The sequence below is a fragment of the Otolemur garnettii genome, unplaced genomic scaffold (genome assembly GCF_000181295.1).
Source record: "Otolemur garnettii isolate 467f Iridium unplaced genomic scaffold, OtoGar3 scaffold00211, whole genome shotgun sequence".
In the NCBI taxonomy this organism is placed as follows: Eukaryota; Metazoa; Chordata; class Mammalia; order Primates; family Galagidae; genus Otolemur; species Otolemur garnettii.
Window position 1 is genome coordinate 663,900 of NW_003852606.1, and position 19,807 is coordinate 683,706.

Consider the following 19,807-nt stretch of genomic DNA (forward strand, 5'->3'; position numbering starts at 1 on the left):
GAAAGACGTTGGGATTCCGGAGAAGACGAGCGGAAGGGGCGGAGTTGAGGAAGAAGTGATAATGTAACTTCTGATTGGTGGAGAAATGACCTGCCGTTCATTCCAATTGGTTTCATATTGGCACATGCGCAGTAGAACCAGGAAGCAGCATTCTAACTAGAGTGGAAAGGGGGTGTTTGATGAGGAAGTAATCCCAACCGGGGAACAGGCCTGCCGCAAAGGCGTCTGGGAAATGGAGTTCTTAGGCACAGCACAGGGACCCATCGGGAAGTCAGCGGCGCCTGCGCGGGCGAGTCCGGCCTCAGGGCCAGGATGCGCGCGCAGCACTTTCCACCCAGCGGAAGTTTCCGTGGGGCTGACGAGAGGGTAAGTTACGGTAACTGCAGAAGACTTAGGGGTCTAGCCGCAGGAACCCAGATCTCCACCCCTGAAATCCAGAACCCCATCCCTCTCAGTTACAGAGGTGAGTGGAAGGCGAGGCGAAGCAGTAGGAAATATGCCAGTTTCCTAGCCGCAGCTTGTTTGTGGTGCTTGTGACGTCAGTTCGACCCTTTGTGGAGGCAGAGGCCAGGCTGGCTGGGGTCGGGATGAGAGCGTCTCCTGGTTGGTGGGATCACCGGCCAACCCTTGCGTGTCTCCAGACGCTTTTGGCTCTAGGTCTGCTGGGTGTGGCATGTAGAGTTTTGGGGGCGTTTGAAAGACGCTCCGCCTTGGTAGCTCTGTTGTTCCTAGTTTCTGTAAGGGGCGGGGCCAAAGAGTCAGTCGCCCTGGCAACCGCGGCTCCTGCGCAAAGGTGGGGTCTAGTTCCTCTAGAGATGTTATCTCCGGAAGTTTTTAGGAGAAGCTCAATACGGAAGTTGACGCACGGCAGATGTTCAGTAAATATTTGCTGAATAAGTAAAATAAATGGATGAACAAACAACAAAGACTAGCTTGAGGGTTGGAGCCTTGGGTTTGAAGTCCTGAACTAGCCACCTGACCTTGGATAGGTGACCTAAGCATTCTGAAATGCTCTTCTTTCTTTCATCCATGTTTATTAGAGTATTTACTACACATAAGGCTTTGTGCAACAGACACAGCTATTTATTCTATGTTGAAGTGCTTACTCTGATAGGAAGAATTCTAAGCTTAGGTTCTAATGATATCTAAAACAAAATCCTGCCCAATTAGTTTACATTTTAATGGTGGTTGGGGATGCCAGTGACTAACAAAATAAAATGAATTGTACAATATTTACAGGTCCACAACCTCTGATCTAAAGTCTAAAAAGGATGATCGCATGGCTTATGCCTGTGATCCCAAAACTCTGGGAGGCTGGTGGATGGATCTCTAGACCTAACGAGTTCAAGACCAGCCTGAGCAAGAGTGAGACACCCCCCCAATCCCCTCCCCCCTGTCTCTAAAAAATAGCTGAGCGTTGAGCGGAGTGGTGGCGCCTGTAGTCCCAGCTACTTGGGAGACATGCAAGAGAATTGCATGACCCCAGGAGTTTGAGATTGCTATGAGCAACGATGCCATGGCATTCTAACAGGCAAGAAAGTAAGACTCTTTCTGAAACTAAATTAAAAAACAAAATCTTTTTAAAGGCCAAAAAGTTGTGAAAACCGAAGAGTTTTTCTTCTGTTTTTCAACTTACTTAGTCACCCGACCTGATTTGGCTTTGAACTTGTTTGCTGGGAACAACCAATCTGAACTGATATGTGGCTATTAATAATCTTTAAAGATCTTTCTGCTGTAATCATTAGGGGATTACCCCTAGATCCTGGTAGTGGTGCAGTATGTACTATGTTCTAAAATCTAAAAATTTTCAAAATTCTGGATTTTGAAACACCTGGCACCAGGTGATTAGAATAAGAAATTTTGAATCTATATTAGAAGGCATTAAGTGCTAAGGAGAAGAATCAAAGAGGAAAGGGGGAGGGACACGGGATGCAATTTATAAAAGGTGGTCAGGGAAGAACTCAGGCTGAGACCTGAAGAATGAAAAAGGAACCAACCACAAAAGTGGTGAAAAGAGCAATACTGGCAAAGGGAAATGTATATGGAAAGGTTCTGCAGTAGGAATTAACTGGCCTCAAGATTATATGGCTAGAAATTAGTGAAACACAATTATTAGAAGAGCTAATATATCAGATATACAATATGTGTCAGGTACCTGCTGTTCTCAGTTTAAAAATTGAGGAACAAGTACAGACATGTTAAAAGGATTTTGCTCAGCATCATTCAAACAGTAAGTGGCAGAAACAGGACCCAAATCCAGGCAGATGACATTCCAAGTCTATTAACCCCTATTCAGCTCTGCTTCTTTTTTTTTGAGACAGTCTCTCTGTCATCCTCGGTAGAGTACCCTGGCGTCATAGCTCACAGCAACCTCAAACTCTTGGGCTCAAGGGGTTCTCTTGCCTCAGCCTCCCGGGTAGCTGGCACTGCAGGCACGTGCCACAATGCCCGGCTATATTTAAAGACAGAGTCTTGCTCTTGCTCAGGCTGATTTCAAACCTATGAGATCAGGCATTCCTCCTCGGCCTCCCAGAGTGCTGGGATTACAGGCCTGAGCCGCTGTGCCCAGCCTGCTCTGCTTCTAAATGGCAGACCTTTTTTAAAGACTAGCCAGCTAAATAATTCTGATTCTGAGCATTGACTTTTTGGCTCACAGTTTGCTTGTAGGATGAGTATGTGGTAACACAGCTTGGTAAGTTTCTGCAGAGGAGACAATCATTGATTCACACAGCAGACACAGATCAAGCATTTGCTCTGTACCCAGCCTATTCAAGGCTCTGTGCATAATGTGGAGAACAAGGTAGACAAAAGTCCCTGCCATCGTGAAGATTACATTCTAGTCAAGGGAGTCAGTGTTAAACAAGTTAAAATATGTCACATGGTTGGCTCAGTGCCTGTAGCTCAGTGAGTAGGGTGCTCATAGATTATACCTACCAAGAACTTAGCACAATGATCTGTATGTATTGAACCCTCTTGAAATGGGAGCTGTGGTTAAGTGACTTAACCTCTCCATGCTGCAGGGAACTACCCATTCCAGTTACTACATCTACAGAACAAATTATCCCAGAATTCAGTGCTGTAAAATAGCCATGTGTCATGCTCATGGATTCATTGGGCCAGGAATTCAGAGAGAGTAGAGCAGGGGTGGGTGGTTTCTGTTTCATGTTGACTAGGGCCTCAGGAGGAAGATTCAAAGATTGATGTTTGAGTCACATGAAAACTTGCTTACTCACATAGCAGCAGATGCTGGCTGGGGGTGGGGAAGGCCTCACTTCCTCTCCACTTGGGACTCCCCATGGAGTCTCTCTGCCTGGGCTATTTTAGTCTGCCTCACAACATGGAAAGTGGGTTCCACTTGTGAGCAGCCTTAGTGAACCAGCAACATGCAAATTGTAACCTTTTTATGATCTAGCCTTGGAAGTCTCGTGGCATCACTTCTGCCAGCCTTCTCTATTAGTAGGAATAACACAAGCTTTACCCAGGTCCAAAAGGGAGGGACCAGAAACACTGCTCTTAGTAGGAGGAGTTTCAAGGTTTCCATGAGCACACAAGACTGGGAATATTGCTATAGCCCTCTTTGTAAATGCAAATGCCACACTGTCCTATTAAATGATGATAATTCTGGAACCTACATCTTGGCCTGTCATGTAGATTAAGTAAAATAATACATAGAAAGCTCTCTGGCCAGGCATGGGGGCTCACACCTGTAATTCCAGCACTCTGAGAGATTGAGGTGGACGGATTGCCTGAGCTCACAAGTTTGAGACCAGCCTGAGCTTGAGCGAGACCCCATCTCTAAAAATAGCCGGGCATTGAGGCAGGTGCCTGTAGTCCCAGCTACTTAGGAGACTGAGGCAAGAGAATCGCTTAAGCCCAGGAGTTTGAGGCTGCTGTGAGCTATGACACCACGGCTCTACCAAAGGCAACAAAGTGAGACTCTGTACAAAATAAAATAAGCTCTCTGCCTGGGGGACTCCTCCCCAGATATCAGATATCATGACACTCCCTTGTTCTCTTTGGGTTTCTGTTCAAATGTCTCCACCTGGGTGAAACATTTGACATCCTTGGCCACCCTTTGTAAATAGTGACTCACCAACTTCCTCGGCATTCTATTCTCTATGGCACCATCTCCATCTGACCCATTCAGCAGTTATTTGCTTATTTATTTATCAGATTCTTCCCCTACCAGAAGGTAATCTTCCTGGAATCATGGGCTGTTTGCTTTGCGGCTGTCTTCCCAGTGGCTGGCACAAACTAAGAGCTCACTGAATGAATGAATGAATGAGCAAATGAATGGATTTAGCACATGCTGGCCATGTGGCCAGTGCTCAGCAAACATTAGCTATTGTCTTTCATTTATATGTGAAGGAGGCATGAGTTTGCTTGGCTACCTTTGTTTACTTGCAGATTGCTGTCAAGATGAAGTTTCCAGCCCAGTGAATCCAAAGGCCAGACTGTGTCCCCATAAAGGTACTATTCCCTTGTGCACATGTCATGTAAGGCCTGTTCCTCGCCAACAGCTGGCTCCTGCTCATGGAGACTTAATGCTGCTGGCAGACTTCATTCTCAGGAGGAATTTTGTTGTGAGCTTAGCAGAGTTTACCTGATAAGGCACTTGTTCCATCCAGGAAACCATCTTTAACTAAAGGCAATGAGCACCTGGGGAAATTCTGCTTAACTTGAAGCCACTTAAAACCACCATGGATTTCCAAACTAACCTTTTGTTTACATAAGAAATTTAGCAGAGTCTAGATATACCATGTATTAGACTAGACCATGGTAACAAACAAAGCCCAAACCTCAGTGGTTTAACACAAACACTTGTTCTTTCTCACTAATACAAAGTAACTCTCCTGGGCAGCCATCCTCAGTTTTGATCTTGTGGCTACAATATCAACACCTGGCTTCAGGTTTGTGGCTGCCTGAAAAAAGAAGAGACAGTAAGTCCTTTGGCTTAACAAAAATGCTCACCAGGATTTATACCTTTGAGAAGACAGAGGTGTCCATTTATATGTTATTACCAAGACAGCAGATCACTAAGATAGAGTGACAGACCTCCCACAGGGTAAAGGATACTTGCCAACAGGATACTTTTCAGCCCACCTACCTTTTTTTTTTTTTTTTTTGAGTCAGAGTCTCAAGCCATTGCCCTGGGGTAGAGTGCCATGGCATCATAGCTCACAGCAACCTCCAACTCTTGGGCTCAAGTGAGCCTCTTGCCTCAGTTTTCCTATTTTTTTAGTAGCGATAAGGGTCTTGCTTTTTGCTCAGGCAGGTCTCAAACCAGTGAACTCAAGCTATTACCTGCCTTGGCCTCTCAGAGTGCTAGGATTACAGGTGTGAGCCACTGTGCCTGGCCTTAGCCCACCTATCTTGCACAACTCCTTTGTTTGAAAGAACAGAGACTGCCGCTTTATGCCACAGTGTAGTTTCTGCCATTCTGCAGCCCAAGGGAAAAAGAGAACACCTTTCTCCTCCTCTGACTGAGATTTCTTCCCTAGCTACTTGGATGGCCTGTGATTTTCAAGGGCAAGTACTGAGTTTCATAAGTCAAGCACCAAGAGAAAACAAGCCCAAGAAGTTCAGAACTGATGATGTGGAAAGAGGAAAGGGAATAATATATATTAATAACTGGAATAGAATAGCTGGGATACAGGGCAGGACATAGTAACCACTAACATGAAATGCTGTCTGTAGGCCAGGTTCTTTTCTTAGCACTTGACATAAATATATTTGTTTAGTCTTTTTTTTTTTTTTTTTGAGACAGAGCCTCAAGCTGTCCCCCTGGGTAGAGTGCCGTGGCATTACAGCTCACAGCAACCTCCAACTCCTGGGCTCAAGCGAGTCTCCTGCCTCCGCCTCCCAAGTAGCTAGGACCACAGGCGCCCGCCACAGCGCCCGGCTGTTTTTTGGTTACAGCCGTCATTGTTGTTTTGGTGGGTCCGGGCTGGGGATTTGAACCCGCCACCTTAGGTGTACGTGGCTGGCGCCTTAGCCGGTTGAGCTATAGACACCAAGCCTATTTGTTTAGTCTTCAACAACCATTCCATCAGATAGGTACTACGTAAAGCCCCATTTTACCACTGGTCAGACTGAGGCAAAAGAAGTTAAGTAACTTGCCTAAAACATAGTAGATCTGGAATTCAAGTCCAGCAGCTTTAGGACTAAGCCTATGGTAAGGACTCCACTGTTTGAAGTTGCAACAGAGGCTGACCTTTACAGTGAATGAAGGGAAAGGGTTTAATGAGCACTTTCTCTCCAAGGTGAAATAAAGTCATGAGCATATGTTTATTTTGACTTTTTTTTTTTTTTAATATTTTAGCTTTTAAGGGATACTCTGCAGGAAGTCTTAGAATATAAGGACAAAATCTTTTTGTTGCTGTTATATAGAAGGTATTATTTGGAGTGTTTATTGTACCCTTGTTGATTTTCTCTTAACTGGCCTAATGCTGCCATATCCCCATTTGTCACAGGCTCTGTCTGTAACTTGGATTTTTTTTAAGTATTAGGAAATATTTCTGAGGATAATGTAGGGGCACTTATTGTCCCACTAAGTCAGGATAGGATAGGCTTTGCTGCAGTGACAAATAAACCCTGAAATCTTGGTGGACTAATATGACAGAAATGCATGTTGGGCATGGGGTTCCAGTGTGGATCAGGCAACCCTCCTTCATCTTGGTGTTCTGTCACCTGTGAGATGTGGTCCCCAGGACATCCCTGCAGATGGAGGGTAGACAGAGGATGTGCTCTGACCTTTAACTGTTTGATCCAAGAGATGACTTCTACTTATATCTCATTGGCCAGATCTAGTCATGTGGTCCCAACTTGGCTGCAAGGAATGCAGGGAAGTACAGGGGAGCATATGGATATTTGGGGTGCATTCACCACCTCTCCCATTCTAATCAGATGGTTTAAGGGAACATCACAACCATTGAAGACCCTGACAGTGACTCCTCAACACCTGTTCTGTGATTGGAGCAGTTCTGTGATTGCTTTCTCTGATCTCAAGTCATGCAGTTTCACTTTGTATTTGTTTTGCTCTGAGCCTCTGGACCATTACAGTGGGACAGATGGCTAGAGGCCCAACTCAATGGGCAAGAATTCTGGAGTACCCCTTAAAAGTGGCCACTTTAGGGAGTACATTCATGTTGTGATAATATTTCTTCGCCTTATAACCTCATCACCATAGAGAACTCAGATGACTACTCATGGGTAGTGCATTAGGTTTTTCCTTCAGCTTCCTGTCTTCCCTACCCCCAATTCTGTTTTGTAGCATGATCTCCTTCTGTCCAGACTGTGGCAAAAGTATAGAAGCAGCATTCAAATTCTGCCCCTACTGTGGAAAACCATTGCCTACAGAGGAGGGCACAGGGTCCCAGACCTTTGTCAAACCACGTGTGTCATCTTTCCGAGGTAAGAAAAGGGTTTTGTTTTGTTTTTTTGGTTTGAGCATCATAACTGACAGCAACCTCAAACTCTTGGTCTCAAGTGATCCTCTGCCTCAGCTTCCCAGGTAGCCGAAATTATACGCGCCTACTATAGCACCTGGCTATTTTTTAGAGAGAGGGTCTTGAACTCCAGAGTGCAAGTGATCCACCTGCTTTGGCCTCTCAGAGTGCTAGGATTACAAGTGTGAGCCTAAGAACAAGGTTTTGAACTTATCCCTACAGTGGGGGTGAGGTACACACTTGGATGTGGGGGTAAGGTAGGGGAAGAGAGAACACCTTTGTAGCTTGTCTGACACTGTCCTACACTGGAGAAGCCCAGGGCTCAGGCCCAGACTGCTCTATCTACATTCAGCAGTTCTGTGATTGCTTTCTCTGACCTCAAGGCATGCAGTTTCACTTTGTATTTGTTTTGCTCTGAGCCTCTGGGCCATTAGTTGGTTCATAGCTTTAAATATTGTCTCTATATTGACAACTCACACATTTTTATCTCCAACCTAGACTCCTCCCCTCCTTTGAAGAAATATATAAATAGTAGGCTGCCTGCTTGACATCTGCAGGTTAACTATCTCTTATCCTAAATGCTTGGTACCAGAAGTATTTCGGATTCCAGATTGTTAGAGTTATTTTGGAATATTTGCATTATGCTTACTGGTTGAACATTCCAAATCTGAAAATTCAAAATCTGAAATGCTCCAGTAAACATTTCCTCTGAGTATCATGTTGGTGCTGAAAACATTTCAGATTTTGGAGTTTCAGATTTGAGATATTCAACCTGCTTGGATGTCCAGTATACATCTCAATCTGAACATGCCTAGAAACATGACCTCTTGGTATTGTTACTCCTCATTTACCCCCTTCTTTATGCTTCTCCATCAAAGTAAACAGCAACTCCATTTATCCAGTTTCTCAGGCCAGGACCTTGGGGTCACGACCCTTGAGTCCTCTTTCTTTCCTGCTTCACATACATCCAGCCTTTCAGCAAATCTTGTTGGCTCTCCCTGTAAAGTCAGTGCAGTCTTCTTCATGTGGCAGCCAAAGGGGATACTGTTAATGTGAAGTCAGAACCTGTCATTCCTTTGCTCATACCTTTTTACATGAACCCCCACGTGATTGGGTCCCCGTTTCCTCTTGGACTTCACCTTCCAACCCTTCCTGCTGTTGCTTATGCTGTCTAGCTGTGCTGGCCTCACCTCTGTTCCTTAGTACCTCAGATACACATGGGCCTCTGAGCCCTTGCTCTTGGTTCAGTGTGCCTAATGTTAGATAAAATATAAAAATGTCCGTGGTAGGGCTGTGTGGTAGGAAAGTAAGGGAGTTCCATGGAAGTGAGAAACAGTAAGAAAACATAGATCCATAGGACTAAGCAAGTGTTGAAGTATTATTTGTCCTGAGACTATTTGATGGTGGCCTCAAGCCTGGGTTTCACTGGAGTACAAAAGGCAAAACTAAGCAGTGCAAGTGAGATTGGAAACCCACCTCTTAAATCTGGGATACCTCAGTTGGTAAACTAGAATAAAACAATTGCTCCACAGAAAAAATTCATCTGTCTCAGCCTTGGTGTTGAGCAAAAAAGGAAGGAATGTCTTCTCCAAGTATTCCTAACCAAACACGTACCGGTTGGAATGAATCTATACTGATCTGTGTGGCCTCCCCAAAATATAAACTGAACATTTAATTTTAAAAAGTGATTGAGATATGGATATCACCTTCCCCCACCATCCAACATAAACAAATTTTATTTTATTTTCAAAAACACTCTTGAAAAGTAGACCTCAAAGAATTCCTATAGGTAAACATCCAAGGAACATGAGTCCCAGTCTTTGTTGTCTTAAAAAGACACAAGGAAATAAGCCATCATAAGAGTCAACAGAAACAACAAACTACAGAATCAGACTGGCAAAGACCACAGATCTTAGAATTAACAGATAAAAATATTTATAATGAGGCAGGCGTAGTGGCTTATGCCTATAATCCTAGCACTCTGGGAGGCCACGGTGGGTGGTTTGCCTGAGCTCAGGAGTTGAAGATCAGCCTGAGCAAGAGTAAGACTCCATCTCTAGAATTAGCCAGACATCATGGCAAGTACTTATAGTCCCAGCTACTCGGGAGGCTGAGGCAAGAGGATCACTTGAGCTCAAGAGTCTGAGGTTGCCGTGAGCTATGACATCACAGCACTCTACTAAGGGCAACAAAGTGAGACTCTGTCTGAAAAAAAAAGAATATAATGTACGTTTAATATTTTTAAAGAAATAAAAGAATAAATTGAAAGTATAATGAAGGAACAGAAATTATTTAGAATTAACCAGGCAGATTTTAGGAGGAACCAAATAAAACCCTTAATGATGTAAATATAAATACATCATCTTTGCAATCGGAAAGTCCGTGGATGGGGTCAGTGCACTCACTCATGTTTTTAATATCAGCACTTTGGGGCCAAGCCAAAAGGATTTCTAGGAGTTTGAGACCAGCCTGGGCAATATAGTGAGACCCTGTCTCTACAAAAAAGTAAGAAAAATTAGCCAGCTGTGGTGGCTCACGCTTTTAGTTCCAGCTACTCAGTAGACTAAGGCTAAAGGATCACTTGAACCCAGAAGAGTTTAAGGCTGCAATAAACTGTTATTAGGCCACTGTACTCCAACCTGGATGACAGAGTAAGACCCTGTCTCTGGAAAAACACACACATACATACAGTGTGTGTATGAGTGTATACACATACATTGTGTGTACACAGTGTAATGGAATATTTAAAAGAGGCTAAGATCTATGGAAGAGAGAATAACTAAAAGGAACAGTTTGCTTAGATACGTAGATGACAGAAACAAGAATTTGCTGTGAATGCCAAAGGGAAGAGTGTAGCTGAATATGACCTCAGGGTTTTTGGTTTGGTGATGTGTGGAAAAGGCCATGGTAATTCCAGTCTGTGTTTGATCTACCTTTTCCCAGGCTCCAGGAAAGAGCTGAACTCCAGTTCTGAAACTTCTCCCAAGAGAGTGAAATGGTCCAACGCCATTACTTCACCCCGATTATCCTTCTCAGATGGTGATAGTTCTGGGTCTGAAGATACCTCAACTCCTTCTGAGCGATCCAGAGGTAAAGAGTTAGCATCAGTCTGGCCTGACTGTAGATAGGGCAAAGGCAGGTCATCTGACAAAGTTTGGAAGAAAGCTGCTGCAGCCCCAGCTCAAACTTCAGGCACCCCTCCTGGACCCTCATTTCAGCATCTTACCCAGCCTCTAGTCTCTCCCTCCAGCCCATTTCTAAATGGCCCCAGAGAAGTCTTTCTATACCTTACAGCTGCCATGATCCCTCCCTGCTCATAGCCCCCTATTGCTACTGTCACCCACAATCCAAGCTCTTCAGCCCAACATCTGCATGGTCTGATTCCTGCTTTAGCTCTCAGCACAGCTCTATTCACAGAAAACTCAGTTTTGGAGATGTTTAGGCCCTGGTCTTTACTAAGTTATTCGCTTGGATCAGGATACTCCCACCTTCTTCCTTGGCCTTGCATGTTGTCCTGTTCCCAACACTTAGAGGGTTTGATTTCTAAGAAGTATTTCCTAAATGCTTTAGGGTCACATCAAGACCTTCTCATTGCTGCCAGTGCCTCTCTTCAACCTCTTTATCTGGCCCATTGCTCTGCCCTCATTTTGACTCCATGTCCCTTTTGATCTCACTCTTTGGATTGAGAGTCCTTTATAGGCTCAGTCCAAACCAGTGCCCAGGATGTGGGAAGCTTGAAGACTGTGTGCTTATCAGACTATGAGGGCTCCCCTTTGTCACTTGTTATCCTCTGGCACCAGAGGCCTCTTGCCAATATGTGTCTTGGGAGGATGGAGGGTGGCAGGAACAAGGTTGGGGATGTCATCTGTTCCTGTATCCAAATCTGTTTCCTATCTACGCACCCCACTCTTTTGCCCGTCTGGGATTCCCCCTCCCCCCCCTTTTTTTTTGCCCTTTTTTTGGCCGGGGCTGGGTTTGAACTCATCACCTCTGGCATATGGGACTAGAGCCCTACCCTTTTGAGCCACAGACACCACCTCATGGGATCCCTTTAAGGACAGGACTTTAATCTAAAAAATTTCTGCACTCTCTTTAATCTCAGCACAGGGTCGAGTCCAATTTTGGGGTAAATGCCTGGAATATCCTTTTTCCCCTGGCAAACTTCTAACAAGATCCAATGCCAATGTGCCCTCCTCCAGGAGGCCTCCGTGACATCTCCAGGCCCAGTCAATCTCCTCCTTACTACCCTGTCTCAGATTCAGTTCTGACTGATGGTATCTAGGTCAGACTTCCCCACCAAACTGGGGGCTCCCAAGGTACCAGTGCAGGACTGACTTATATATGGCTCCCCAGCATCATTACACAGAGGACCTGACCCATGAAGGTCCCAGGAAGTGTTTGCTGAAGGGAGGGAGGGAGGGTATTATGGGTGTTATTCCATTCTCCATCCAACTTTTCTTAACTGGATTCTGCTTTTTCTTTATTTTGACCATCTTCCTACAGGGTCCTGGAGGAAGCCTCCAACTCCCAAAAGCAGCCCACAAACAACCAGGCGAAGCCCTCAGACACTGAGGCGGAGCCGGGTGACCACCTCACTTGAGGCTTTGCCCACAGGAATGGTGCTGACAGACAAGAGTGGGCAACAATGGAAGCTGGGATGCCTCCAGACCAGGGATGACCAGGGCATTCTCTATGAAGGTACACTCTGGCCATGAATGGGCTATTTCAGCACTAGGATGGGGGAAAGGGAACCCCTTCCTGAGACTGGGAATGGAAGCCATATCCCTAGCTGCAGGCTTCTAGGCTGCTTTCTCTTAGACTCAGGACTGTAAACTACCCACTTACAGGGGCCAGGCAAGTGGTATAACTGAGCTTAGGGGGCTGGAGTACAGCAATGTGGAGGGAAGGGTGCCACCAGCTGGAAAGCGTGTGCCTCCTCACCTCCACCCACTGTCATGTGATCAGGACGACAGATCAGCCTGCAGAGATAAGTGGACCCTCACCCTAACTTTGGTTCAGATGTTGAGACTGATGATGTCACACATACACCAGGAGGATATGAGAGGTTTATTCCTTATATCACTGGAGTCTACAGAGAGCCAGGTGGGCCATCCACATAGATCTAAAGTGCCTTCAGAGAGTAAAGAAAGGAGACCGGTTGGGGGCTTTGTTGTGGTTAGGGATGTGGCTCGGTGAGGGGGCCTGGGCTAACGCCCCACCAGCACCAAAGCTATTGAGTCTTCCACCAGCACCAAAGCTATTAATAACTAACTGAGGGAAAAGCCAGAAACCAAATGGGATGGACTAGAGGAGAGGGCCAAGGCTTAAAAGTTGTGAGCAGTCAAACCTTAAACAACAAAGTCAGATTCTTTATTTACAATGAGGAAAATAACAACTCTGGTGGTAGTATTAATGTTTGTAATACCTAATATTTATTGAGTGTTTACATAAGGCCAGGCCCTATTTTACACATTTTATATAAAATTTCTTCTTTTTTTTTTTTTGGAGACAGGAGCCTCAAGCTGTCCCCCTGGGTAGAGTGCCGTGGCATCTCCATCACAGCAACCTCCCACTCCTGGGCTCAAGCGAGTCTCCTGCCTCAGCCTCCCAAGTAGTTGGGACCACAGGCGCCTGCCACAATGCCCCGGCTATTTTTTGGTTGCAGCCATCATTGTTGTTTGGCAGGCCCGGGCTGGATTCAAACCCGCCACCTTGGGTGTACGTGGCTGGCGCCTTAGCCACTTGAGCCACAGGCGCCGAGCGTTTTTTTTTTTGAGACGGAATCTTACTTGATTGTTTCCACTTTGGGCTGTTATCAGTAAAGCTGCTGTGAATATTTGTGTACAAGTTTTTTTCTTTTTTCTTTCTTTTTTTTTGAGATAGAAACTCACTCTGTTGCCCTAGGTAGAGGGCTATGGCATCAGCCCAGCTCACAATAACCTCAAATTCTTGGGCTCAGGCAATCCTCCTTAGCCTCTGAGTAGCAGGGACTATAGGCACCTGCCACAAGGCCCAGCTAGTTTTTGTATTTTTTTAGTAGAGACAAGATCTCGCTTTTGCTCAGGCTAATCTCGAACTCATGAACTCAAGCAATCCTTTCCTTGGCTTCTGAGAGTGCTTGGATTACAGGAATGAGCCACTGTGCCTGGCCTATGTACAACCTTTTAGAGTGGTATATATTTGCTTTATTCTTCCTAACTCTAAATTCTCATAACAGTCTTAGGACATCATTACTACCCTTATCCACATTTTATAGATGAGGAAAATGAATTTCAGAGCTATTAATAACTAGCTGGGGAAAAAGCCAGAAACCTAGATTTTTTTTTTTTTTTTTTTTGACAGAGTCTCACTCCATTGCCTTGGGTAGAGTGCCATGGCATCACAGCTCACAGCAATCTTAGACTCTTTGGCTTACATGATCCTTTTGCCTCAGCCTCCCTAGTAGCTAGGACTACGGGCACCTGCCACCACACTTGGCTAATTTTTCTATTCTTGTTAGTAGAGATGGGGTCTTGCTCTTGCTCAGGCTGGTCTCGAATTGCTGAGCTCAAGCGATTCACCCTCCTCGGCCTCCCAGAGTGCTAGGATTCCAGGCATGAGCCACTGTGCCCAGCCAGAAACCTAAATTTTTTTTTTTTTTTTTTTTTTTGGAAGCAGAGCCTCAAGCTATCCCCTTGGGTAGAGTGCAATGGCATCACAGCTCACAGCAACCTCCAACTCCTGGGCTCAAGCGAGTCTCCTGCCTCAGCCTCCCAAGTAGCTGGAACCACAGGCACCTGCCACAACGCCTGGCCATTTTTTGGTTGCAGCCATCGTTGTTTGGCGGGCCCGGGCTGGATTCGAACCCACCACCTTAGATGTGTGTGGCTGGTACCCTAGCCACTTGAGCCACAGGCGCCGAGCCAGAAACCTAAATTTTGATAGGACACCTTTGATTGGGATGTGCTGGTTGGCCAGGCGAGTGTACAGGCAATCTTGAGCCTCTTACTGGGTATCTCTGCCTTTAAGCCTGGTTAGGAGGGCAAGGCAGCTTGTGTCGGAGACTGAACTGAGAGCTGGCTTGGCTCCAACACAAGGAGTGAGCCCAAGCAAACAGCTGCAGCGCTCTGGGCCTTGATGTCCCCCACTGGAAAAATAAGGTGATACCTTATCTGCTTGTCTCCTGAGGCTGTTGGCTCCAAATGATGACAGGTTGGAGGCAAAGACCTTGGTAAACTGTAAAGGATTCTTCCCAGGCAGAGATAGGCAGTGTTGATCATGGAGGGACAGAAGGAGGAGGCAGGGAAAGTTAGGGAGAGAACATGGGGGAGCGTGACAAGAGAGAGAAGTGAGCTAACACTTTGGGAGCACTCACTCCATGCTGGGCGCCATCCCGAGCTCTCCTTGTCCTAACCCGTGGAATGGTCTCAGCCATGTTGTGAGATAGGCACCCATATGACCCATCTCACAACTGGGGTACAGCAAGGGAGAGCCACTTGCTGAAGGGCACACAGCCTGCAAGTGTCAGAGCTGGGATCTGAATTCATGCAGTCTGGCTTTTTCTGAGAAAGGGAAAGAGAGATCAGAGTGAAAAAGAAGGAGAGGTAGAGAAGAGCATGGAGGGAGAGGGATGAAAAACAATGCAAGAAAGAGGTTGCAGCAAGGGAGCAGGGGTGGGGAGAGATGAAGAGGGCTGGAAGGAAAAGGGAGAAAAAAGACACAGGACCAGAGGCACCTGAAAGGAGGATACCACAGTGGGAAGGCTAAGCCAGGTGGCTTCACCTTTTGTGATTTAGGTTGTTTGATAAAAATAGCACCCCCCCCCCCAAAAATAGCAAACCCCTTCCAAGCACCTAGCCTGCCTGAGTTGCTCATTCCTGCAGTGGATCCTCCTGTGTGCCCAGGATGCAGTTAATTCCTCTTCCACAAGTTGTGACAGGGGCGGTGCCTGTGACTCAAAAGGGTAGGGCGCCAGCCCCATATGCCGGAGGTGGTAGGTTCAAACCAGCCCCGGCCAAAAACTGCAAAAAAAAAATAATAATAAGTTTTGACAATTCATGGGAATCGTCTACCAGGGAAGATCATCAGAGGCTCAGTGCCCAGATTTGTTATTGGAGCTAGTCACATAGCCCCTCCTGCTTGGCAGGTATCCACATCCCAGTACCCAGAAGAACAGCAGGTATTTGGCATAAGCCACAGCATTTGCACAAATAATTTAGGCCCAGTGACCCCCTCTCATGAGTCAGGGAATATGGGGAACCCTCCTGAAATCCAGGTTCCTAGACCGTGCCAGGGGAGCAGTCTTTGGCCTGCTGTGTTAACCCCTTCCTGCACAGCCAGAGACTGGCAGAAAAAGAGTGAGAAGAACCTCATTGCTGGGAAGTTTGAAGGCTCTGACCTTCCCTGCAGGTTATAACCTTACTCACTTGTTCTGTCCCTCCACAGCTGAGCCAGCCTCTGTCCTCACCTGTGGGTCAGGTCCCCAGAAACAAAAGTTCTCACTCAAATTGGTAAGTGAGCCTGAAGGGTGGGTGGCAGCTCCAAGGGAAGGGCCCAAGGCTTTGACCTCTGTGCCCCACTGTAAGCTGGGAGAGCTTAGCCTGGGGATCAGGGTCCCCCTGGCCTACGAGGAACAGTCAGACCTTGGGGCAGGCCACAGTTCTTTATCATACAAGGCTGTTTGAAGCCTATATTCAGATCTGGCCCTGAATTCAGCCCTGGTGCTTCCTGGCTGTGTGATCTGGGCAAGCTCATCCCCTCTCAGAGCTCAGCTTCCTCATCTGGAACAGAGCTGCTAATATCCACGTTGAGTCCCTGCCTGCCTCTGTGTATGGTTGATAGCCTTGTCATCATCCCTAGGTGTTGGGATGATGGGTGACTTTTATTTTCTTCTTTTCATTTATCCAAATTGTCTCACACTCCGGTAAAACCAGGTTGGGTGCCCTGGTTGGTCCAGGTTGGGTGCCCTTTCTTAGTCCTAGACAGAGGCTGCATGAGTGAGTCAGAGTGTGGGGTCTATGCTAGACTCCCCGATGACAGGTAACACCTGCTATTAAGAGCCTGTCACATGCCCAACCCAGGCTAAGCCATTGACAAGTGCTGCTTTGTTGAATTCTCTCAATAAGGTAGCTACCATGCCCCCATTTAACTCTTTCAGAAAGATTCAGATGGGGCTTCGCACAGTAGCACCCCACATATTGTTATTTTTACTACCATCCTCACTGGGGAAGCAGAAGTAAAGTCTTGCTCTCTGTACATCCATGTAATCAATGTGTCCTAAGGCCATGGGTGATTTGGGGCTATGAGCCAGCTTCAGGCCTAGGCCTGGAAGAGCTTCCCATCTTGTGGGGGAGATACCATGTCACAGTTCCATCAAGGAGGGGACATGATGCCAGAGAAGAAGCCTGGAGCACAGGGCCAACCACAGGACATTCAGAGCCTCCCCATCCCCTGGAGAAGACCATTCTATTCTGATGTATTTTAAAGGGTATCAGGGTTCCTGGGGTACTCCGACTCAAACTGGAGGCTGATAAGGGAGATGGTACTGAAGGCAGGAGACTTCACACCAACTTAATGCCTAAAGTCTGAGAAGTCTGGAAAGGCATACTGAGTGGCAAATTGAGGCCATGTGGTACTGATTTGATCTCTCAGGGGTCTTTTATTGTGCTCAAAAAATAGGAAAAGAGGCTCAGTGCTCATAGCTCAGTGGTTAGGGCACTGGCCACATACACCAGGGCTGGTGGGTTCGAACCTGCCTGGGCCAGCTAAACAACAATGACAACTACAAAAAAAAAAAAAAAAAAAAAAAAAAAGCTGGGTGTTGTGGCAGGCGCCTGTAATCCCAGCTACTTGGCAGGCTGAGGCAAGAGAATCACTTAAGCCCAAGAATTGGAGGTTGCTGTGAGCTGTGACAGCATGGCACTCTATCAAGGGTGACATAAGGAGACTCTGTCTCAGAAAAAAAAAAAAGGATTAGCAAGAAAGCTCGGCTCCCAGGAATGTGGGGTAATCTGGAACATAGGATAAAAGAATGTTTGGAACAGTCTGATAACGTGTACTTAAAAAAAGGGAAAGGGGGGTGGTGCCTGTGGCTCAGTGAAGAGGGTGCTGTCCCCATATACCAAGGGTAGCAGGTTCAAATCCGGCCCCAGCCAAACTGCAACAACAAAAAAAAAAGGAAAGGGGAAAGCAGTTTTTGTCCCTGCAATGCATATATCTTTATTTCTTTTTTTTTTAGAGACAGAGTCTTACTTTGTTGCCCTCGGTAGAGTGCTATGGCATCACGGCTCACAGCACCCTCCAGCTCTTGAGCTTTAGGCAATTCTCTTGCCTTAGCCTCCCGAGTAGCTGGGAGTACCGGTGCCCACCACAACTTCCAGCTATTTTTTGTTGTTGTTGCAGTTTTGGCCGGGGCCGGGTTTGAACCCACGACCCTCGGTATATGGGGCCAGCACCCTACTCACTGAGCCACAGGCTCCGCCCTGCAATGCAAATATCTTAATTTCCCTAATCTAAAACTGCTGACTAGGAATCCAAAGGTCTTAACCCACCTGTTCTGAGCCCCCACACAGGGATGATCGGTCCCCTGACTGAGCTGCCTCCAGGCTCCCTGTCTTCTTAGGTGGTCTGGTGAGATTCTTCGCTGATCTGGGAGACGCCACAGGGATGACCTGCCTGCATGCTTTACCCTGAATTGGAGAGCCCATGGAGAGATCAGCCTACCTATCTCCCATAAAAGAGCATGTGTCCATTGGTGTTCATCCATTCATTTATTCATTTGTTCACCAAATCTTTTCTGTGGCTTCTTGTGAACTGAGTGCTAGGAACTTCTGCAGAGATGGCAGTTCTTTAAGGAGCTGCCCCGCTAGGAGAGTGGGGCACAGGCATGAAGGTACCACATGGATTGAGCAGGGCCTGAGCAGGTATGCCCACATCAGCTAAAAATTTACCCAGAGCTCACTGTGGCTTCATCAGAGGGGACTCTGGAGCAGGAGGAGGATGGGCAAGGGCTGGGGACAGACTCACTAATGACTGGTAGCACCTGCTGATTGAGACTCTTGTGTGTAACACCCTGGGCTGAGAGTTTCACAGGCCTATAAAGCCTGCAGGGTGGCTAGGGTGTTCCCATTTAACAGATGAGAAAATGGAAACTCATTTGCTCAGGGGCACCAGCATACAAGTTGTTTAGTTCACACTATTATCCATAAGGTCCAAACAATACTCAGTACTTAATAGAGGCCTCGTAGAAAGAATGAATAAGTGACAGAGCTAGGATTTGTCCCTACCTCTGTTTGGCCTATGCTCTTAAGAACCTTGCTGCAGAGTGGCACCTGTGGCTCAGTGAGTAAGGCGCAGGTCCCATATACTGAGGGTGGCAGGTTCAAACCCGGCCCTGGCCAAACTGCAACCAAAAAATAGCCGGGCATTGTGGGTGCCTGTAGTCCCAGCTACTCAGGAGGCTGAGGCAAGAGAATCGCCTAAGCCTAAGAGCTGGAGGTTGCTGTGAGCTGTGACACCACAGCACTCTACCAAGAGCAACAAAGTGAGACTCTGTTTCTTAAAAAAAAAAAAGGAACCTTGCTGCAGTGGGCGGGCACAGTGGCTCATGCCTGTAATCCTAACACTCTAGGAGACCAAGGCAAGGCAGGTGGATTGCCTGAGCTCATGAGTTCAAGAACATCCTGAGCCATAATGAGACCTGGTCTTTAAAAGTAGCTGAGCATTTTGGCAGTTGCCTGTAGTCCCAGCTGTTTGGGTAGGCTAAGGCAAGAGAATCAGTTGAGCCCAAAAGTTTAAGGTTGCTGTGAGTTAATGATGCCACGGCACTCTACTGAGGGCAATAAGGTGAGGCTCTGTCTCAAAAAAAAAAAAAAAACCTTGCTGCACAAGTTGTGTTTAATTAAAATATTTGGTTTAATTGCCATTTTTAAAAAGGTCCAATATCAGTAATAGCTTAAGCAAGATAATATTCTATTGCTTTTTCACTTAAAAGTCTGGGGCAATGGTCCAGAACTGATAAAATAGTTTCATAAACAAGGAGCCCAGTTTCCTTCTTTTCTCATTGCTCCAACATCTTCCGCTCATAACCGCTATCTCTTGGGCTGAGATTCTGCCTCAGCTGCCACTGTCACCTGAGTGTTCTGGCCACCTGGAGCAGGAGAAGAGGAAAAACCCTATCCCCTCCTGTTAAGGGCACAACTTAGAAGTTGCCCACATTTCTTCTACTCATACCATTTGGTCATGTGGCCATTCCTTACTGCAGAAGAGGTTAGGAAATGTAGGGTTTTTTTTTGAGACAGAGCCTCAAGCTGTCCCCCTGGGTAGAGTGCCGTGGCATTACAGCTCACAGCAACCTCCAACTCCTGGGCTCAAGCGAGTCT

General features: G+C 46.5%; 1 protein-coding gene across 4 annotated transcripts in view; it reads left to right on the forward strand.

The window, feature by feature from the left end:
• The first annotated feature begins 298 nt into the window (after positions 1-298).
• The window catches only part of VRK3 (vaccinia related kinase 3), a 39,286-nt gene continuing 19,777 nt past the window's right edge, over positions 299-19,807 (forward strand). The window contains exons 1-6 of one of the 4 annotated variants that reach the window (XM_003801462.3): positions 299-366; positions 4,408-4,470; positions 7,274-7,413; positions 10,392-10,538; positions 11,952-12,146; positions 15,873-15,937. In XM_003801462.3, coding sequence (XP_003801510.1) covers positions 7,275-7,413; positions 10,392-10,538; positions 11,952-12,146; positions 15,873-15,937 — 546 coding nt within the window. In that variant the 5' untranslated portion in view covers positions 299-366; positions 4,408-4,470; position 7,274. Of the gene's footprint in view, positions 464-1,329; positions 1,366-4,407; positions 4,471-7,273; positions 7,414-10,391; positions 10,539-11,951; positions 12,147-15,872; positions 15,938-19,807 lie in introns of those variants that run through there. The other 3 variants (XM_012812583.2, XM_023507928.1, XM_023507929.1) reach the window with 3 other exon arrangements.